This window comes from Pseudomyrmex gracilis, unplaced genomic scaffold (genome assembly GCF_002006095.1).
Source record: "Pseudomyrmex gracilis isolate BER0280 unplaced genomic scaffold, ASM200609v1 scaffold_17, whole genome shotgun sequence".
Classification (NCBI taxonomy): Eukaryota; Metazoa; Arthropoda; class Insecta; order Hymenoptera; family Formicidae; genus Pseudomyrmex; species Pseudomyrmex gracilis.
Genome location: NW_018020601.1, coordinates 244,943 through 268,269, shown reverse-complemented (window position 1 = coordinate 268,269; position 23,327 = coordinate 244,943). Strand labels below are relative to the sequence as shown.

Genomic DNA, 23,327 nt, shown 5'->3' with positions numbered 1-23,327 from the left:
GCGTGTGAGCGGCTAAATTCAGGTCATCGAAACAAGATTCGACGACTGAATTGCATCGGCACGATCCTTCTACTTGCGGGGATTTAATTGAAGGATCCAAGATGTCACGCCACCCGTGAGTATATAAAACGTGAACGCGTGACCGCTTTCAAAGGTTTCCGCTGCGGCATATTTTACGGACTAAGAATAAGAGAAGAATAGCGAGAGGTGACGAGAAGATGAGAAACGTCGAAAACGCGCTGAATTTTTCGTGGGAAAAACTTGATGACAGGTCCGAATTCCAGAAAACAAAAAAAAAACGCAATAAAGCGCGAAAGACATTATTACGTAAAATACCTCTCAAAATTGCAATACTCACTTCATAAAATATTTCCCAAAATATTTTACTTAATAAGAATCGTCTTTTTTTTTTTTGTATTAAATTTTATCGAAGCTTGAAATTTCACGCGCGCCGAAAGTATGACTTTATTTATTTAGTATTAAATTATTAAAATTTTAATTTTGTCGTGTAACAACGCTGCGTTGTTCTTTTTTTTCACGAGAAAAAAACAACTCCAAGCCGCTACAAATTCACGCAAGACAATGTGTAAAATTTTCGTCGAACACGGGTTGAAGCACGTATGCACAATACGTTCTCCGGGCGAGAACGAAGCGTTAATAGAATCAATCGGAAACCGCCGGAGGCTCAATTAAACACTCATCATTGTTCCGCTTGCGTGAGAATACGCGGTTCGCGCGCGAGTTCAGGCGCTAGCTACATGTGTGCAAAAAAAAAAAGAAAAAACTCAACGTGCATCAGAAATTTCAGTCTTGCGAGATAAAAGAGGGAAAAAATGGCTATTATATTCGCATATCAAAGATCTCCCCGGCTCTGTGAGTGTTCAAAAACTTCGCGATCTGTCTCTCACAAAATTTCCATCGTGTACTACGACACTGTTTTGAATCTTTCGCTTAATTTCACTCTGATTGCATTACATGTCTGAGGAAAGTGGGTCAGCGCAATATAAAGAATATATATATTTGTGTGCATAAAATAGGATTTTAATTGAATCGCCCCGTATTATGTTCTTCGATTAATATTCTCGCTATTTTTATTAATATGTGTATTTTTTTTTCTGTTACAGCTTTTTCTGAATTATTATTTTACAATTTGTGCGACATACTCATCCCTATATATTTCTCGAGTTATTTCATGTGCCGTTACGCGCTCATATTTATATTACTTTCGATATATATATTACTCTCGATATATATATATATATATATATATATATATTTATTTATTTATATGTATATATATTACATAGGATATAAATCATCACCCAAATCGATTTCGCTTTAAAAGATTTTCGATGAGCGGCGCGGACCGTCGCGATATGTATTTGATGTCCCGATGCAACCTATTATTTATCAGTTTGCAGCGACGCGTTGCTTTTTCAGAGCCATTAACTACGACGACGCAAATTAAAAAAACGATGTGGAAAACGCGCGAGCTTAAAAAGCCATTTTTTTTCGGGTGCGCGGGACAAGGACGCGACCCTTTTTCGATTCGCGCGACCCTTTTCGCGCGTCCAAAATCTATAAATCGTCGTTTGTAATGAAAAGTGAGAGGTTCGACGCGCCGCGACTCTGTACATATCTTCCCTCTTTTTCGCGTGTCTTCGTTTAAAAGATACGATATTCTTAATATAACGACACGTAATATTCCGCACACATTTATTTTTTGCGCTGTGTTATTCGCCGAGCAAAAAATATTTATCTCGAAAGTCCGTCTCTAATTCGAGAGAATATTCGAGAATATTAGATACTGCACTTTATGAGCAACATTAACAGCGTAATGAGTTCCGTCGACGAGAGAGAAAATTAAAAGAAAATGACGATAGATAGTCCTTCCGAGGAAGAGATATAAATCAAAGTTAACGTTTTTTTTTTTTTTTTTTTTGCAGTAGGTATTTCTCTTTTCTTGTAAAAACTCGCTCGCTACACACTGCCGTGTGGTGCACATGTATCTTCCGCAAATGAACCATCCATCCATCTTGCATAGTGACAATAAAACATGCGTCAATATGCACGTCATAATGCACGAATAGTATGTGCATACATGTACGTATGTTAATACCGCAATATTACATATTACTGGAGAAATATATATATACCTGATCAGAGAAAATATACATAATTCTCCGATAAAAGTTTGTTATTGAAACCGCGTCCCAGTTGTGATGCGATGCAGACATTTTCTTTCGAGCACGCAGTGCCACCAAATGTCACGCGAATATTATCGCGGTTTTAAATACTCGGAAAGTTGATTATTATTACGTGACACTTTGACGTGATTCTTCTAATAATTTCAAACGCGTGCGGATTTGCGTCCGGAATATATTTTTTTGCATAACGCGCAACGCAGAGCGCGCAGAAAAAAAAAAATTTATCAGAGGTTCTTTTAATTTGTTCACAGTGCTCGGTGAGTTCCTTGAATGAGATTAGCGATCCTTGTCAGCTATTTTAAAATAATGTTAACTCAATTACGAGATTCAAGATGAAATAAAAAAAAAAAAAAAAAAGGAAATCTCGTCAGATTTTCTCTGTCTCTTCCTTTTTCTGTCTCTGTCTCTCTCTCTGTCTCCCTTTTCCTTTGTTCCATCAGGTCTATTTTTACTTTGTGGATGATCCGCGCCTTCTTAGCATAATGGGAGATCGCGATACGATTCATCGGGACGAGGGAGAAATTCTGACACGAACATGAAGAATGAATATATCAATCATGTCATCGGTGACATTTTCATTGAACCTGCCCTAATTAGTTCCGTCCGGCCTCCAATTCGCTATATCCTTGCGGACATTATATAGTGCACTGCGTCCGAACGTAAACTCTAGTAAGACAACTCTATAGCACAATAATAATAATAATAATAATAATAATAATAATAATCATCATCATCATCATCATCATTAATAATTATCACCAAATTGTTGGATATCGAATTCAAATAAAGCAGGTCGCAAACATTCACGGGAATATATACAACAGATAATTAGTGTAAAAATATTTTAATGATGTGTTTAAATAATGTATAAAATTTAAATATTTTCTCTATCAACACATTCTGCGCGTGGGCAAGCAAATATTAAATTGTTTTTTGTTTTAGAAAATGAAAAAAACGGCTGAATATTACATCCATAAAATTATATATTTCGTATCTATTTTTAAAAACAGTTTTCTCCTTGACCGATTTTTGTCCCTTTGGAAGTTTATATTTTTCTCTTTCCTTCTCGGGACGATGGGGGTTCGTCTCAATGATCAACGTCATTCCAAATTTAATCGCATATTTGCGGAAAGTTTTTTTGTTCGCGCGCGAGGGAGGTGAAATGATTTAGCAATAAACTTTTTACATGGTTTAAGAAAAAGTGCGTTCCTTTTCGGTTTTATATGATTTTTCGCGGCTTTCGTTTTTTTTTTTTTTTTTTTTTTTTTTCTAGCAACAGCACAAGGAGTCGGAGAAAGGGGGCATCGACTTACCTTATTACTTTATTAATGTTGTGTCGAGTTGGACAACCGCGAAATTGTCAATCTCTACTCGACGACGACGTAACTTCGAGGATATTCTCTGGCAACAAGGACATCTTCGAAGTTACAATTTCGTAATGCGAGAGAAGATGGAATAACAGCAATAATTACGTGTGTGTTCTCGCGTTTTTTAAGGATAAAAATAGTAGAAAAGACGCGCACAAAAAATACTGCACTCTCTCTGTATGTGGTAGACAATTCCCGCTAATAATTTACAACTGGAATTTTAGAATTCTCGAAAAATATCGCACACCATATTTCACAAATGTCACTAGAAATCTATTGTCATTCCAGTAATATTCACGAAATATATTGTAGCGTGATGTATGTATCGTACGCGATATTTTTTTGAGAATCAAAAATCGAATTCGGTAAAATTTTATGTGTAATTGAAAAAATACATATATTTATAAAAATATATGTATATGAATAAAATAGTTTTTTTTTCATATATGATGTTTATAATTCGATGTATATTTCATTAAATTCAATAATGTTTCTCGTTATTTCTACGTAACTAATATTTCAATTCGAGACACACACATGTACACACACACATGTACATACAAAATCTTTCATTTGACAATTTTGCAGGCTTTTGCACATATTTGTTTCGGGTACTGTACTTTCGCATCGCCGAAATAATTCATGAGACACCTTTCCCGGAACGGAACGTGCGCAATTTTATCAAATACCTCAATGTTGAATAATACGGAAAACGGAGGAAATATGCGTGAACATTCCAAACGAAATGTAAAACATATCTTACAATGGGACACATTTTGTTGCAATGTTTCCAATCGATAAAAAAAACTGTATGTGAATGTAAAGATCGCATGATCTGGCACGTGCACAGACACGCCTTGACACAATGAGTCATTACGCGCGGGAATTGTACAAGAGACACACATGGGCCGCATTGTTTCCCATAAAACATGCAAGGTAGAGATATACGATATAGTGAGCGGGGGGGTGGTGAACACGGTGTTGTGAACATATGGCGTGCAAAACATCGAAAAAAGATATACGAGTATACAAAACAAAATATATATATATATATATATATACCAGTACGAATGCGCGTAATATATTCATCTTCTATCAAAACAGAAAAAAAAAATATATCTTAGATACGGTGAAACGTACATCATGTCGTACTACGTAAATGCGCACGTGACAGTGTGATTGCTAGCTGCATTATTGCACCGATTTTCCGACATCGCGCGATCAGGCACGCTTACGCAATACAGAAACGGGGAAGAAATTACCTTCGATTTTCACTGACGATGACATTTTCGCAAATATCGGAGAATCGTTTGTTCGTTCGTTCCCAAGCCGTTTTCTCTCGTGAGAACGCACGAGACTTTCTTCCAAAATTCACCTCAATATTCTTTCTTTCTTTCTCTATCTCTATCTCTTTCTCCCTTTTTCTCTTCGAAATTATTCAGTTCTCTTGCTTCATGTATTTTCAATTATCTTATGCGCCGTATTATTTTTTGATTCTTTCGTGTCTTAGGCGCATATATATCTCGTTTCCATATATAGAAATTCATATCTTCATATTTTAACAAACCGGAACCGTACAAGTGTGTAATGTAACACCCAATAATAATTTTCGGTTACGGTTGCGTGATCAATTTCCTTTGTGTCGACTGAAATTAATTAATTAATTAATTCCTTCTCGCCGACGCTCTTTCTTTTTTTTTTCTTTTTACTTTTTTCTTCTCTTTTTTCTTATTCCGATAGAATTAATGTTTCTTTTTCGAAGTATCGTTTAATCGATTCATTTATCAAATTGATCCGTATTGATCTCGATTTTGTATCGTCGATTCACTCGTCGAACTATCCAATTGGTATCTCGCAACGGTTTCTGCGATACGTCCCCGGTTTTTGTGTGTGAGCTCTCGATCGCGTTACGGCACCGCGCTCTTGCTCTGCGGGGTTTAGATTCGGTTTCTTCACGCACGCGAACAAGAAAGTCCGAAACACCGATCCTGCCGGCGTAAGGACGCGCGTCACACTGAAACCAGAATTCGAGGAGAGAAAGCGTTCGGCCACCGATATTTCGCACGCTCCAACCACCCACCCTCACTGTGCCGACGCGGTCTCGGGTTTACAAGCGAGGGAATGCGCGAGCGCCGCTAGAAAACCACCCCCGCAGCGTAGCATCGAGTGAGTGCAAGCACCCAATCCAGAACGATGCGTTCTATCCCTACGATCTAGCATGGAAATGGAAACCAAACTATTTATTGAGTTTATTTTGTGTGTGTGTGTGTGTGTGTGTGAGCGATACACACAACTATATATATTACGGTACATCACTTGCGGGCGTGTGATTTCTTGTTATCGGAAATTTTTCCTCGCACTTTCCTCGCACTTTTCTCTCCACTTGCCTCACTTTTACATTATGTATTTTCTCTTTGAGTATCTGGAAAATAATGGATCTTCTCTAACTCTTAAATACACAAGAGGAGATAGAGAGAGAGAAAGAGAACTTATTCAAAATTTTACACGCAGTGTAAAGGTTTCTCAAGTATATTCGCGAGTATCCGGATATCGATCTCGATTAAAAAAAAAAAAAAAAAAACTCGAATCGGCAATATTCGAAAATATTCGAATAATTCTTGAATATGAGATTTTTGTCGATGAAATTTAGGTTTATTTGGATTCCTATATGATCCTCCTTTGTTAATTTTCCATCTACCCACTTACTCACCCCCGACCAAAAACCAACCTGACCCGACCGTGCTTCCCGTTCATATGCTTAAAAGCGAGCCCGCACTTTTTAATGTTTTTAGTCAATTTTAAAGGCACTTTTGCCATTATTCTTCTTTTTTTTTTTTTTTTTGGTCAATCTAACTTACCCCGACCTATTTAAAACTATAAATGTATCGCGATCAACGAACTTCTTGCGCTTCTGATCCGCTGGTCAAGGAAACACGCGCCGTTATTATCACGCCGTTTGCGAAATATGATTTCGCGTAATCAGCGTAAAGAACGTGTTAGAGAAACGAGAGGATGTGTTAGAGACGTCAAGAAACGTTTCCGCTTAATTTCGTGCCGCTGTTAAGCGGGATTAGAAACACGATGAAATTTGCGCGCGATCATCGAGGTATCTCTTCTCCCCTTTTCTCCTCTCTACCTTCTACCTTATCACGAAAGAAGGGGGATGAGTTTAATGTGGAGTAATAAAACCGGCGCGAGTCTGATCAATTTGCTGAGTAATACCAATCGTTTCTAAAGATCGAACGCTCGTGAGTAGTTACGGTCGACGCAACGACCAGATATACAAGTAGTTACGATCGATACATGAACCGTCGCGCAGAAATTGATGTAAAAAAAAAAATAAAAAAAATAAATAAAAAAAAAAAAAAAACTGGGACGATTCTTCTACTCGCGTCTCTTCGACGTTTCGTTCCCGTCGACTTGACGTTCGAGCCTCTCCCGTGCCGCGATCGGCGTCGCTATCTTTCACGCGATCAGATAATTTTTTTTCTCTTTTTTTATTTATTTCTTGTTTATTTCTTTTCGTGTTTAAAGTCGAGTTTGATTTTTAGTTCCGTTGAAACGCGAATTTCGTCGAGGAGTTTTGAAAAAATTGCAATTACAAATAGTAGTCACTTGCCGACGGCGTTTTTTTTTTTTTTTTTTTTTTTTTTTTTTTTTTTTTTTTTTTTAAATACTCTCACGCTTTGTGTGCGCTCGCCAAGGCAAAAAATTTTGAGAGATACAAAGCGCAATAATAATCCGAGCAGGTTGCATTATGCACAACGGCAGAACAAAAAAACAAAAAAAAAAACATTTTTTTCGCACCGCAAAGAACGGGAGCCAGGTGACGAGTAGCGAAGTTACTGGGTCAATAAAAATCGTAGAAAAGGGAACGTCGCGGGAACGGGAGGAGTGCGCGAATAGAGAAAACATTTTTGAATGACACTTCTATTACGAGAGTGCGAGAGGAATCCATTCTCGCGCGAACAGACGGCGTCGGGGAAAAAAGGAAGGACGAACCGGCATGAAGAAACGAAAAGTGAGCAGATGAATCTTCCGGGTGAGATTCCTCGAATAGTGAATTTAGAGCGCTAGAAACTCCCGCGAGCGCAACGATGATACTTAAAGGGATGTGTAAATATCACGCTCGAGTGGAAAAACTAACAAAAGCGAAGCGCGCGAATTCGAATCTTGATGTAATATTGCACAACGGTGAATTGTGACAACGATAAATAAACGGGAGATAAATAATAATACTGTAGATTTTTAAGAAATGCTTCAATTTGTACGAAGCGAACGTGGTCTGCTGTTCGGATCGTTTATCTGCGAAAACCTATCACTGGGGCATGCGACTTTTATTCTCATTTCCTCTCGTCGCGCGGCAGATGTCTATCCGTTTGTGTGTGTGTGTGTGTGTTTTTCTTCCTTTCTTCCTTCCTCCTCACCAACCGGTAGTGAATCTCACAACACTCGTCTATCCCTTTTATGTCTCTCTCGCTCAAGTACTGAAATCTTCACTTTTTCTCCCGAGCACCAATTAAGACCGTTTGTTTCTCGATATCTCGTCCGATTCATCGAACGAGATTCGTGCTAGAGCGAGGAAAACGGAATCATGTGAACTGCTGATTGATTATCGGTTTTGCGGATTGACCTGTTGTAATTATTTCGATTCCACATCGCTCTATGAACAAGATGCGACGATAGGCGTCTAATTAAGACAAATGTTGTATTTTTAATTGGGAGAGAAATGGTACGTGTGTGCGGCATTTCTCTCTCGAAATAAAAATAGTGACATTCAACATTTTATGTATATACCTACAAAATCCGCTCGCTCATTAAATGAACGGTACGTGTGTGCCGCTCGCTGTTTTATTAATTTAAATTTTATAAAAGCTGTGTGTATTAAGTAATTTTTAAATAATTATAAGTATCGAGTAATATAAATTTTCTCTCTGTGTTCGCTCACACGCGCGCGATTGTTTCTCTCTGATATAAATATCAAATATCAGTTTTTCATCATCCGCCGCGCATTGAAAATGACAAGAAGCTTCTTTGAATGTTGTTTGAAAATAGCACGCGTACGCGTATATAAACACGTGGGCGCGTTAAAGCAACATGTATATATATTAAACAATCGGATCATTTTTCACAAGAGATAATGAGGTTTTGATAATCACTTTTTAAAATTATTTCCCACAAATTTTGTATAAATTTATATTTGCATGTATACACACAAACGTTTGCTAACAGAACAATTTGATTATCGTTAAAAGGTCATTTTCTCTGAAGCTGTATTAACAAATGACTATTTCACAAACTTACGCAAGCTGTTAAAACTGCACCGAGCGTGGCCGTGTGTGCGACATTTATGTGAAAATGTCAATTCTCTCACGATGTTTGCAATAACATCGATTCAATTGTATATAAATATCACGCTTTAGAGAAATTAGTTTGTTTAAGATAAAGAGTCTTTCGAGCAACTGAAAAGAGAATGTAAGAAAAGTACTCACCAAGTGTTGCTTGATAAAAAATTCCAGTGAAGACACCTTTCTAGACCTCAAGTGCTCGTATCTATCCTGTTGCTTTCTTTCGTGAAACGAAAATATATTGAACGATTAGTTAAACGCTTTCTCTTAATCTACATATATACATACATATATATATATATATACGCGATGTATTAAGTTTGTAGAAGCAACGGTCTTTATTTCTACGTTTGAAACTGTGTGGCGCACAAAGCCGAAAGAAGAGTCCTCGTATTCTCGCAACGTCGAGTGCACGTAAGCGCAGTTTCGTGTGATTTAGGCGTTTGTTTCACGGGGGAAACAAACTAAATTGCCGTAGCGCACGACGGACTTGTGATTTACTGAAGCGCATGCGAGAATTTTGCAACTCTTGTTTCGATATTGCCGTGCACACGCTTGCGGCTAGCTGCAATACACGTGCTCTTCTCCAAGAGAGCTATTTATTTCGCTCAGACGTGTTTAATCGAAAAAAGCGACACCTCGAGAGGGAAAAAAATTGCGTTACACGCCACCGACAAATTGTCCCGCTAACTGATTTGCAATATTCGCACGTGTGTGACACGTCTGTAAAAATCATTTTCAACAAGTAAAAAGCGCAGACTTTTGGAAATAATTGATCGGAAGATACAAATCAAAAATTCGCGTTATCTATTTAGAGATTCTCGGGCACAACAACGCGTGAAAACTAATTTGTTTTTGTTTTTGTTTTTTTCATCTCTCTCGTATATTTTATATAAATGTTTTTTTAATCCATCGCTCTTTGACTAATTCAGTGATTTACACTGGGTAACAATTTATTGACCTCGCCTTCTATCTTCTCTCTCTCTCTCTCTTTCTCACGTTTTTCAAGTGCAATTTATTATTCTGCCAATGAAGGCGGTCGCGAAACAAGTGTCCGCGTGGAAATCAATGGGGCGACGTTTTATCGTTTTCCATTGACAAAATAGATTCGTGATAAATCTTGATAAACGATTACGAGAACGTGAGCAATCGTAATGTCGTTTTCTACTTTGTTTTCTCTTTGTTTTCTCTAACCGCTGGTTTAAAATGCGTTACGAGCGCAAACTTTGCGGAAAAAAGAATTGCGAGAAATAATACGAGAATAATAATTAAAATGATTGATGTTTGTGTTGGTGAAATTGAACGCGAAAAGAATTCTAACAAAAACACGAATTATTACGCGTAATTACCGTGAAATTATGATAATCACCTGACAATTATGGAGAATATAATTGAATTAAATTACGCGCGCGATCGCGATTAAAATATATGTTATATTGAGTGAACAAAATATGCTAATATAAAGATATGCTGTCGCTTGTGTAATATTTAAGAAAAAAAAACTGTCATCACACGTGATAAACGTGCAAGATAATCAATTCTACTTACGATAACATTTTCGTTTCGCTATTTGCATCGATGACAGCGCGATTCAGAGCCGGAAGACTGCTTGCTTCCCAAAACGGATTACTTAGATCTAAATACAAAACCAAAATTATTATTATTTTTTTTTTTTTTTAAGAAATGCGTACTGACATAGTACTAAAAATAAATATGCGCGCGCGCGCGCGTGTATGTGTGTGTGTGTACCTATATTGGAACAGTAGCAATCGCTCTGTCGCCTGTAACGCAGCTCCGGCGAGTACGAGAGGGTCTTCGCACTTCGAAAATTCGTGGCCTGCAAAGAGCGAACGGATACATCTCATAAATCTTGTCATAAAGTTTGCTTCGTCTACACACACACGCGAATACGGTCCTTTATTAATAAATAATTTTCGCCGGCAAACAAAAGAGGAATAGGGCCGCAAATGGAAAAGGAAAATGATGAGAAGTTATACGCTCTTCATATATAGACTACACTGGTTTTCGATAAAAAATTTATGCGATTCTCGTTCGTTTTCCTTTCCTTCTCGTCTTTTCTCGTGTCAGATTGAGATTTGCGCACCGTTGTGCGCGCGAAGAACACGGCCCGTGACGTTGTGAATGTTTCTTATTTTCTTATTTTCTCCGTCTTCTCCCATTTGCCGAGAGACGAGTTTTTTGCAAAACAACAGAACGCACACCTTATACACGCAGAGCGCAAAAGCAGAGCGCGATATTTAAAGCTGCAAAACTCGTTTGTTGTTTTATTAAATACGCTTATCTTCTTTCCATCAACAATTGCGAAAGGTACAATTTTGCCCCACCATCAGAGCGACAGTTAAAAAACGTTTGCTAATGCATCACTTAAACGGTTGTATAAAAAGCGTATAATTTTGTTCTGAGAACATTAGAAAAAATTAATACAAAATATATACGCTTTTTATACAATCGTTTAGTGATGCATTAGCAAACGTTTTTTAACTGTCGCTCTGAAGATATTATATATTTATCATATATGTATATATATATATATTTAACAAATATTTATATAACAAATTCATATGAAGAGAGAACAAATTGCTTAAGTGCTTTACGTGAAATGATCAATCGATAGGTACTAGTGGTTCCCGAATGAAACCCGAAAGAGCTTGAATAATTGCTCTTAATTGATCCCGTCGTATTATTCGTGAAATAATTCCATCCGATAATAACGTATCAATCTCGAATTTACCGCAAGAACGCTATTTCCGGGATCGGCCGATTCAATTATTGCGGATTTATAAAAGCCTATGTGATTGCGAGACTTAATAAATGTGTATCTCATCAATAATTGCCGGGAGAGACTCGGGAGAGAGAGAGATAACCCACACCGCGAGAGAGTTTGAAAACTCTCGCGTGTCAAATTGTCAATAAAGAAATCCACAAATGATATAAAGCTATATAGGATGCGCGAAACGCGATATCGTTAGGTATGCTAAATGTGAAACGCGCATGTGGCACGGGCGCGCATCACAAATGCTCGCAGTTAAATACGGTGAAATACTTAGTCAGCTTCGCGTGCATGATGCAGATCAGATTATATCTCAAAACGTCACGAGTCAGGTGTTCGAATGCGCCTGGCGCGGAAGAATAATAGTTCCTCGATTAGAACTCAAATTAGAGGGGATTTCCCCGTCGCAAAATTCCTCCGGTTCACGGTTATTGAAAACGGTTTTCTCTATAATCTTCAACTATGTATACGTGACTTTAACTTCAACTCGCGCGATCGAAGTGTTTTTCTACGAGAGACAATAAAGGAACAAACTCGCGCGCATTTAATAAACGCCGTTCGTCTTTTTTTTTTCCGTAATTTTCCAAAACAAAACAAAACCAAAAAAAAAATTGAAATATATTTAGTTCAATGATTGCTTCAAAATTCTATCGCGAGCTTACTCGAGTATTGCAAGAAGTTTTAGTTCGATAAAAAGTTGCAAATTGGATAAATTCTTCAGAGCGGTGAAAAACTTGTGTATATAGGAGAAACTTACGCGGCGAGGTAACGATATAATTTATGTCGAACTTTACAAACATAAGAAAATTGTTTATACCCTTCCACGGTTGTTTGTTGGTTTGTTTTTTTGTTTCTTTTTTTATAAACGAGAGATACATACGAGAGGTTTCTCTATCATACTGCGCGTTCTGGTGACCTGCACTCTGCCGTTAACGATATCCTTCTCGTCCGTCGTCTTTTTGTACGCGATTTCAGCTTCGTCGACGTGCTCGTCCTCCGCCAACGAGCTGAGACTGTTGTACCACTGCATGCTGCTGGTTCTGTAGGGCTTCTTCGTCTCCCCGCGATTGAGATCCTTGAAACTCAGGCTGCGTCTGATCGGTTGCAGACCGCGATTGATCGCCGTGGAAAAATCGCCCTTGGTTTCCTTGAATAAAGCGCCGAATTTCTGACGGAACGACGTGCGTCGCTCGAGCTTATTTCCGCTCGCGTCGTTTGCCTGTCTCGAGGAACTGCTCACTTTCAGGTCTGATTTTCTAACGCCAGAGGACGCCTGACATTCTGTCTCAAACAAATAATGCGATATTAATTTTATAATGTATTTACACGGCAAGAGAACAATACAACAGATACAATATATAACGAGACGTTTAAGGAAAAACAAAGTGCTTTCCATCAAGAACTAATTTTCAAACAACTAAATGAGCAAGATTAAAGCCAGTGTATTATTTACAGTCGAATATTGTATTTTAAGATCGTCTTAAATTCATCTTCAGGTAGTTAATAAAACATTCTGCGTTTTAAGATGAACTTAAGACGCAGGACTCTCGAATATCAAGAGATCGGACTATCTAAATTCTTACAAACTCCGGACCGTGTTTTACTGTAATGAGATTTTATGATTCTTATAAATGCGTCATATTTTATTTACAAAGATAAAGTTATAATGAGCGAAAGAGAAACTCTATTTTTTTTTTTTTTTTTTTTTGAAACTTCTTGCATGTTTCGAGAATTCTTGGAATATCAATATCCAGCGCTTTGCGCACCTGATTCCGATTTCGCGTGCTTGCATTCTTTCGCGAGATGTTCTTGTTGCGACACGTTTGCACTCCCATCGTTGCTGTTCGCTGCTGCTTTGTGGCCGGACTTGCTTATCTTCTTCGAGGTTCTCTTTCCGTCCTTCTTAAGCGTCATTTTCCGTTTAATTCTCGCACTGATGTCAATCGATGTCATTCAGACGACGGCGTGTAATAAATAATAACAACGCAAATGACACCACTTTTTTGTATAATATTACTCGACGATCACAACTTTTTCATCGTGTGTTTTTCCACAATCGCGCACAATTTGCGTAAAAGCAAACTGTATACGTGCGTGTGTATGCGCGCGTGTGTGTGTGTGTGGGTGTGTGCGTTGTAAACGTGCCAACTGTGTCATAAACGTATCACTCCGATAACGACCGCGTTATCGTCGCGCCGTGTATCAGCTATATCGGTAATATCGCGTTAATTCACGTCTTTTTGCTGTCCGTGTATTTAGCAAAGCCCACAAGTAGGAGATAAAATCGGTCGCGCGGTCAGAAATTGAGAAATTTCTTTTTTTTTTTTTTTTTTTATCGTTCTTGCGTCTAAGCCATTGATCTTATATTTACAAACTGATGCGTTCGCTACTGTTTTTTTTAAATGTGCTTTCAATGTGTATTTCTTACATCAATATACGCTGCGCAGTTAGACAAAAACAATTTGTTCGAAAGAGCGAAAGCACTTCTGAAACACGATAAAACTTTTGTGTTTTTCGCAGAAAGAAATTATAAACCACTACAACTTACGAAAACTTGTTTCTATTTGAATATTGTACGTAATATACGTGCGAGGAACACAATATGCGTACGTACATATGTAATGTATTCATTAAAAAAATTCGAGTTATCGTAATTTAGACAGACACGTAAGAACATATTTTTGTTTATCGAGATCGAGATTCGTAAGACTCGTTCTTTACGCGTTGCCTGTTTACATTATCAACTATTGTATGTTCATAATTTATCTCGCGGTTCCAATCAAGAATGACCAATTACCGAAACAAGACTTTCCTTCTAGGTCTAACGTTGCTTATCGCATATTGAAGAAAAAACATTCACCGTGATGTAACATTTTAATTTAATAGTAAAATTTTTAGGTATAAACAATTTTACATAAAATTGTGCTTTGCAAAGTTTACACGTGTAATTGTGTAGTCTATTTAGTCGAAGACACAGTTTTTTTTTTCTGGCAAATATTTATTTATTTACTTGGTTATTTTTTTTTTTCTAACCATTGATTTTCCTCAGGCCGATATTCGCGGTCGCATGTCTTATGTATTGTGAGGTCTTGTGTATCATCTACGAGATGTTACAACGTTTCATTATGGCTAGAAATTATTTCAAGATAAACTTAAGAGACGATCTTAAATATAAGATCCTATTATATGAATATCGACCCTTTTAGTCCACTATTAAGAACTTCACTCTCTTATCGAAGATCTCACAGGGCTGTATTCACAGTCTCTAATCTCAGATTTAAGATCGTCTTAAAAGTTCATCTTAAGACGCCGCCGTCTCATTATGCAACGTCTTAAAAGATAAAATAAAAATTTAAAAGGCGCTCTTATAAATATAAGATCGGACTATAGATACCCCGGCCACTGGACTTTTTGCATATAATCTATCTAAGTTTGTTGCGACACATCTATACGTGTGAAACTACCGATTTGTCGTTAATCGTGAAACACTTCGATAGTGGATGTCGTACTCTTCGTTCTCTCTTTCTCTCGATTCCGTCAGAATAAAACGGACACGTCTCAAAATTATCCACCACCGCGAGTATAAAGCTCGCGATCTCGGTCGAATGCGTGCATCAACAGCGCATTAAGTTGTGCGTTTTACAATATCGCGCAGACTTATCGGTTCAGAGATTATAAGATTTATTAATCCCGGTTTCGCACACGAGATAAGCCCGTGTGTATACAGAACGGCATTTCATTATCAGACAGCCGCACGGCGGCGGGTTCACAGGTTGCGCACGATAATAACGAGAAGACGCAAACGCGACATCATTGCCAGTGACACAACGTGAAGACAACGTGGCGACATATCGTAAGAATGTCGTAACAAAATAAACCGTAATCTATAAATATCGACACAAATATATTACACAGTTTCGCATTTTATTTCACACAGTATATTCTCCTATGTTTCTTGTTCGTCGTGCAGATACTCTTTGTCTTTTCTTCAATTTCGTCAGCTTCAATTTTTCTTCTGCTTGTATAATATCGATTAGAAAAACTTTTTAAGATAACATCTCTCGCTCAAATCGAAGATTACTTTTAACATCCCGACACTTGACGTATGATATTAAACACACAGAACAATATTTCATATTGCGCCATAACATCTTCTATATATGTTGCATTCCAATCTCTACTTCCACTTCCCAACTGAGAATTCAGTTAATCGTGCGAGAGATAATCGAACAGAGACAGAGACAGAAGCAGAGAGAGAGAGAGAGAGATCCGTCGGTATCTGAAACAAATTCCGTGATCACATTTTTGTTCACTGATGACATGACACCGGAATATTTTTTTTCCGGATCGTGTTAGCGAGCGCTTAGTCGCGTTAACGTAAAACCTCGCGACAGCGAACTAAGCAAGAAATTAAAGAGACAGGTGAAGCGAGCGTGGTTTGTGATAAGCGTTTATTGGTTAGAGAGAAAGAGAGGGAGAGAGAGAGAGAGAAAGAGAAACGTGTGTGAGAGTGAGCGGCTGCACACAAGCGAGAGGAAAAGTACAAATGTACGGAATCGTCGATTGTGAGAACACATTTTTGTATGAAACGATATTATCGCTCAGTGACGCTCAAGTGTGTTTAGCTGTAATTGCACAACACACACATACATGTTACATACCCATTTACGCGGAATTAACCAACAGTTTTTTTTTTTTTTTGCAATTATCTTACTTACGATCATATATGTATGTACATGTGTATGTATGCACATGATTATATATATGTATGTACACAAAAAATTATATTAAAAATTTTTAACATACAAAAAGAAGCAAGAAACATTATACAAATATAATTATTTATTAAAAAATATTTTTAAAATATTTAAAAAAATATTTATATTGAAAATAATTTTAAGTCTCTACATTAAAAAANATTAAAAAATATTTTTAAAATATTTAAAAAAATAATTAAATTGAATTTAATTTTAAGTCTATATTTAAAAAAAAAAAAAAAAAAAAAAAAAAAACAATAAAAATTTAAAACGCGGTGAAAGCGAACGCGAACTTGGTTCCATGTAAAACCGAAAGATGTCTGCGCGAAAAATCTGCTTTTTCACAGTTTTTAAATAATAACTACATACTGTTCTAAAATCGAATCAAAAAAAATAATTCAGACCACCTGACATTGTAGATTCCCTCTCTCTCTCTTGCACAAAACAAAAATCCACAAACACCTCATTAGAGACGTTCGTTAGATCGCACGAAGCTGGGAACGTCTAATGACGTTTTTGTTCTGCGTGGAGCAAAAATATTCAAGTGATGACAAAGTCCGTTTAAATAGAGAGATCTCACTTTTCTATATTTATACACAAGTTTTTATTTATACTCACTTGGTTCAAGTGCGCTGTCGCATATCCTTGATTTGACAAGGTGACAAATGAGAAAAACAACGTGCAAATTATTTGCTCGGATGAGATTTTGCACAGATCGACTTGTTGTAATCGATGTTGACTTGACCGCGATTGATTCTCATTTGTTTGATGATTCGCAAACCACGACGAATCGAAGAATTCCTGATCCCGCGATTCCCACGTGTAATAAACGTTCCAAAGTATTTTGATCCTAAATGATCATTTGATCGCGGTAGATTTGAAAAGAGAAATGGCGCGGCAAAGGTCATAGAATTTGTCTGTTTTCAAGGTTTTGCTCCCGAACGATACTGGCGCGCCAAGCGGAGAGAACGCGCGTTACACAACGACTGGAAGCGAAAAGCCAATCATTTCGCTGGTTTTCCGCGAGAGCAAATTGCTGGATTGGCTGCTGCGCGTTTATTTCTTGTCGCACGCGTTCCCGTTTTTTGCGTCTTTCGCACGGGACTGTGCGACCGTAAAGGTAAAAAAGGTTGGTTTTTCGAACGCGCTATATAATTGCGCTATGTATTGTAGAACAGGCCTAAGAAAACACAGAACGGAGTTAGCGGAATGTCTATGATTGGCCGGAATTTCATTCCGTAAATTCTGCATTACGCACGTTCCGCATCATCTGACTTCTTCCTTAGGCCTGGTTTATGCCGGCAAATAAGACCTTGTTTTGGCCTTGTTTATGCGGGTAATAACTGTTAATCTATGCCGGAATTGGTACAGTTCAACTATTGGATTTCAATGTTTCTGTTATATTCTGTTATGCTTATGTTAATAAACAGAAATATTAAAATCTTAAGAGCCGTCTACAATGGAGAGTTGTAGGCCGTAATAGTAAGAAATTGACCAATCACAGACAAAGTACAGAAGAATAATCGATTGTGATTTGTCAATTTCTTACTGTTACGGCCTACAACTCTCCATTGTAGACGGCTCTTTAGGCCCGCATAAACCAGGCCTTACTCTATACTAGGTGCGTTCAGACAACTCAACAGTTGCACAACGGTTGAGAAATAATCACTTATGATTGGATCATACTTTTGGAACCGAATCAGGTTTTGAAGAATGATCGTATCATAAGTGATGATCTCTCAACCGTTGAGTTTTCTGAACGCAACCACCGTCTACTCCCATTGTAGGCAACCCTTTAATCGTTATCACCATTCTCTCGCATTGTGCGAGAGGCTTAAGTGCATCACAAACCAAACCAATACGTATTTGAAAATTTAAACGTTCAAGTGGTTTTTCATTATTTGTGTGAATTTCCAAGGAATTGTCCATTCTTGTTTAGAAACAAAATATGGCTGAAAAAGTCGAAAAACAAATAAAACATATATTCGTAAAAGTGCAGTACAATAAAACTGATCATCCAAAATATTTGAAGAGGCTCACGACACTTTATGAAAAAGTAAGTTTTAATCGTTAATACGATACAATATAAAATATGATACAATATAAAAGCACTTGTTTTATTCCTAATTATCTTTAGAATATATCATCAAAAACATTTTTGCGTCTTCGATAAATTTAAGGTTCAGTAATGATCCTTGAGAGGTGTGTAAGATTGAGAACAATAATTTGCGTTATATATTTGATAAACATGTTTTCTATTAAAGCAAATATATTTTAAATGCAACATATATTAACGATTATATAATTCTCATTTAATGTAGCAATTTATGGCTGATGAAGACTGTAGTGAAAACAGAAATACTCTATTTGTAAAGATAGTTAGGAATTGAAATGTTATTAGTAACATATAAAACACAACTTGCTTATTAGAATTTAATCCATATTTCTATGGAATTTGTTCTATTTTATTAATTTGTTATAATTATATAAAGTTGTGCTATTTATATGACAAGAGGTAAAATATGATTTTTCTCTTAAATAAGTATGTATATAACATGTATTAGTTTTTTTTTTCATGTATACGAAGACATTAAATTATTATTGGATGAGATTAATATTGGAGAGAATTAATAATTTGATTTTCTTATTTTTTTGTAGACTGACTTTGATACATTTTGGAGATATTTTCTTCAATGTTTAAAGGTATCTCTTACAATAGTGCAGCATCATCCACATATTATAAATACATTAGAATTTTGTGCCACATTTTCTATGAGCTTCTATTCATCATCTGAAAATAATGAACCAATGTCACCATTTCTTTCAAACCTGTTCCAATTTCTCTTGACGAGTCATAATGCAAAAGATAAAACAGTGAGATTTCGCATATGTCACTTCTTAAATATGATACTAAACTCGATGGGTGACTCTGCTTTCATTGATGACAGTCTGTGTGATCGTATTATAACTAGCATGACAGAACGATTGTTGGATAAATCACCTAAAGTTAGAGTGCAAGCTGTTTTTGCATTGCACAGATTGCAAGATCCATCAGATGAACATTGCACTATTATAAAGTTATATCTCTTCCATGTATCCAAAGATCCTTCACCTGAAGTTCGTAAGGCAGTACTTGCTAGTATGGGAAAGAATCAAAAGACTTTACAAGCTGCATTGGCAAGAACAAGAGATATAGATGATAATGTACGCAGAATGGCATATGAATTTATCAGTAAGATCACAGTACGCTCTTTAACTATTGCACAAAGAGACTGTTTGTTAAAAGATGGTCTCCGGGATAGATCTGCATCTGTCAAAACTTATGTCAGCAATACTTTGTTGCCAACTTGGCTAAGACATTATAAAGGAGATTATATAAATTTTGTACATGCTTTGGATGCTGGGATAGGAACAGAAGCTGCAACATTAGGTTTAATAACATTGTTTAAGTAAGTATCAAATATAAAAAGTAAGTATTAAATATTATTCAATTGGAATAAGTATAATTTTTGATCTCTTTTTCATAGAATTGCAGATATTAATACGTTATTGGAGCAAGTACCAGTAGATAAAAACACAAGACTGATTCCACTGACAAACTTGTCAAATGAAAATGCTTTGTACTGGAAGAGTTTGATACAACATTTGCAAAATCTTTCTTGTACAGACGAAGTAGAATTAATTATCCCAGAATTGTCAGAATTTTGTACATACATACGTGAATTCATTACTCTTATGTCTTCAGAATCATATGACTCATATGAAAGAACGGGACACAAATTTATTCTCTTGCAATTGCTCGAAATATCTAAAACATATGATCTGTCAGATGAAGTAGGCAGAAAAAACTTGAAGGAAGTGATGATAGATACTTTGATGAGTGATCATTGTTCTGCTAATATAATTGAATGTATTGTAAATCATTTAGCAAAGGTGATACCTGACGTTAACAGTTTCTTAGATGTTATTGTGAATGTTATCAATGATACCAGACTGCCTCCGAAAGAAAGCGTAATTTCTGAAGAAATTACCGTTGAGCACGAGCGTGACAATGACATGCAAGTGAGGAATACATTAATTTTTCTGTTATTGCTGTATGAATACACTTCTTTATATATTTATTTGAACTTAATTCTCTAGAAAGCAAAACTTAAAGTCGAGATGTTGGAACTCGAAGAAGAATTATATCTAGCGATTAAGGAAGAGAATTTTCTACAGGCGGAAAGTTTGAAAGAAAAAATTAAGATTTTGAAAGAAGAAATAGCTCGATTATCAAAAGTGAACAAACCTATCATGATGATTGATGAAGAACAGGAGGAAAAAAATGATCTGGCAACCATGGTGAAATGTCTCAATATTTTGTACAATGCAATAAAAGCTGTTAATATTCACACATTAACGCCCATTCTTAAAGGTTTGATGTCCTTTGTTTTGGACAGTCTCGACGTACGTATATATTCACTTTTATGCAGCATATTCCATGTAATTATTTATTATTTAGTAACTGTTATTTTAGTTTATCTTATCGTTTTAGCATCCTGATGACAGCGTGCACATATTAGCATTAAAAGTCTTGAGTATCTATTGCATCTTGGATAAAGAATTGGCTAAAAAGCATATAATGATATTTTTTTATCAATTCTCGCTTGAGCCAGATGATCAGGAAATATGGATAATTGCCTTAAAGGGAATATTCGATCTCTTGCTTTATTACGGTATAGAATGTTTTGATATTTTGCAAGGTTTGAAAGAAACTTCTACTACTCAGAATAGCACTCGTTCACTTTATACTCATGAAGACACTATTACTTCTATACACGATGTAAAGCAGACGAAAACAGTGCAGAATAATTACAATTTTATCAAGATTTTAACAGGATTGTTGAATAATGAGGTAAATAAAAAACATATTTCTTGCATATGTTACACTAATGAAAATATTTTTTTGTCAATTTTGCAAATTTACAGAATCAAGATTTGCGTACTATCGCTGCGGAAGGACTTTGTAAATTACTGCTCAATCGGAGAATAAATGACAGTAATTTAATATCACGGTTGATAATTCTTTGTTACAATCCAGTTAATGCTAATGACGATTATCTTCGGCAATGCTTGAGCGTTTTTTTCAATCAGTTTGTAACACGTGTATCTGATGCATATGAGATGCTCGAAAGCATATATTTTTCCACACTTCGTGTTCTTTGTAAGGCACCGGATACTAGTCCTCTGCAGGAAATCGATCCTTACCAAGTATCCAGATTTATATTGAATTTAACCAGATCTGACAAAGGGTCTTACATACACAACAATTTTGCGTTTGCTATATTGGCCGAGATTCTGAATCCGGAGAGCGAAATAGACAAAGAAACTCTTGTTAAATCCTTGCCAAATTTGAACACTCAAATCGAAGACGGACCGTCGAAGCAAAACTTGCAAGAGGCTGTCAAGAATGTCAGGAGCATGGTATATCGATCTTTTTTGCATAAATTTTATCAGTTTTCTATGACTAACTAAATGTCAATTACACAATTGTATAATTTTTTTTAAATATATTTTACATCATTCTATTATATAGGTAATTTATATTCATTGTAACTTGATATATTTTGACAGCTTGTCAAGTCCAGCAAACGATTGTTGAAATATATTCATCAATTTCAAAAACAAATAGAAGATTCTCAACAAGAAGCGAAGTCAGAATCTGATATTGGAGAGAAGGAAAGTGTACATGAGGAAAGCGAAAATGAAGAAACTGAATAAACGTAAATAATATAAGTTTGACATATTAAATAATCAGTAACTATGCGCATATTAAAATTTTTGTAGCTATTGCGCGATAGGTTTTATCTGCGCAATGATATTTTAACAACAGTGACATTATCGTTAGTTCCTCCAGAGACGCGCATTATATTAAATTGCCATGTAGAAAAATCTAAAATAAATAAAAGCTAACATAAAGCTACAGGCTGCAAGAATCTTACACTACGCGCATAATTACTAGATTATTTTATATATTAAACTTGACTTATATCTCATTTACAGAACTCCACTATGTGGTGCGATTCTCTCGACGAAGAAAATCGCCTTTTGGTTAAAATCATCATTTGTTTGCGCGATGACTTACTCTTATCCGTTCTCGAATTATTGTAAACTATATGTAGAATATAGCATTAAATCATTAATATAATAAATAAAACATTTGTTCTTTTTCATGAAACTTTTCTCATTCAGTGGATTCACTATTTTATATTGTTCTTCCAAGAAGAAATTCTTCCAAGGGCCGGTTGTTCCACCTTCGGATAAATCTCAGTTTGCTCGACAGGTTTTTATCTATAAGATAAATGTTACCGAGTAGTTTATCAGCCACGTGACTGTTGTTTTATGATTATTTATCCTATTGATATCTGCATTCTAAAAGCGATATATTGCAGTAATCACTTCCGGAACGTACAGTTTAGCAACTGTAATGGCTAGTCTACAATGAAGATTGTAAGGCTTGTAGGAGCAGAGAGTGAACTATTTTTCGGTGAAGAAACGACGGGGGGGAATAACGAAACGGACAAATCCCATTTCGCACTGCCTTACTGTTGTTAGCCAATGAAATACGTGTGTTAAAAAACGCGAAATAATTGTATAGACAAAAATTAAAAGAACTCCAAGAACCTTGCTCCTTATACTCTGTACTGCCTATTCCCATTGTAGACTAGCCATAAGGCTGCGTTCGGGGAGCGCACTCTCTGCGTTATTGCATCATTCTATCTGTATCGCTCATTAGATGTAAAAGAAAGACAGAATGATAGCGCAATAGCGCAGATAGTGTACTTCCTCTCTTACACCACGCACGCACGCACCAAACC

The 23,327-nt window shown here is 36.3% G+C and overlaps 2 protein-coding genes across 8 annotated transcripts in view; one reads left to right on the top strand and one right to left on the bottom strand.

Annotated features, from left to right (window-relative positions):
• Nucleotides 1–17,336, bottom strand: part of LOC109864067 (pleckstrin homology domain-containing family G member 5) — a 40,794-nt gene extending 23,458 nt beyond the window's left edge. The window contains exons 1-6 of one of the 6 annotated variants that reach the window (XR_002251399.1): nt 17,089–17,336; nt 13,480–15,992; nt 12,594–12,994; nt 10,672–10,759; nt 10,471–10,558; nt 9,067–9,142 (exon numbers count right to left, since the gene is read on the bottom strand). Coding sequence is in view for 1 of the 6 variants with exons in the window: in XM_020444912.1 (XP_020300501.1) it covers nt 9,067–9,142; nt 10,471–10,558; nt 10,672–10,759; nt 12,594–12,994; nt 13,480–13,666 (840 nt within the window). In the remaining 5 variants the exon portion in view is untranslated. Of the gene's footprint in view, nt 1–9,066; nt 9,143–10,470; nt 10,559–10,671; nt 10,760–12,593; nt 12,995–13,479; nt 16,226–16,877; nt 16,943–17,088 lie in introns of those variants that run through there. The other 5 variants (XR_002251400.1, XR_002251402.1, XR_002251401.1 and 2 more) reach the window with 5 other exon arrangements.
• A 967-nt stretch (nt 17,337–18,303) lies between these two features.
• LOC109864070 (condensin complex subunit 3) lies at nt 18,304–22,859 on the top strand. 2 transcript variants are annotated; one of them, XM_020444917.1, is made up of 9 exons: nt 18,608–18,672; nt 18,792–18,985; nt 19,129–19,919; nt 19,998–20,532; nt 20,611–20,916; nt 21,005–21,364; nt 21,439–21,933; nt 22,084–22,232; nt 22,513–22,858. In XM_020444917.1, the coding sequence occupies exons 3-8, from the start codon at nt 19,243–19,245 to the stop codon at nt 22,228–22,230; spliced, it is 2,520 nt and encodes an 839-aa protein (XP_020300506.1). In that variant the 5' UTR covers nt 18,608–18,672; nt 18,792–18,985; nt 19,129–19,242; the 3' UTR covers nt 22,231–22,232; nt 22,513–22,858. The 2 variants fall into 2 exon arrangements, with proteins under 2 accessions (XP_020300505.1, XP_020300506.1); XM_020444916.1 differs by lacking the exons at nt 18,608–18,672; nt 18,792–18,985 and adding an exon at nt 18,304–18,526 and having other exon boundaries at nt 22,513–22,859.
• Nucleotides 22,860–23,327: the final 468 nt, after the last annotated feature.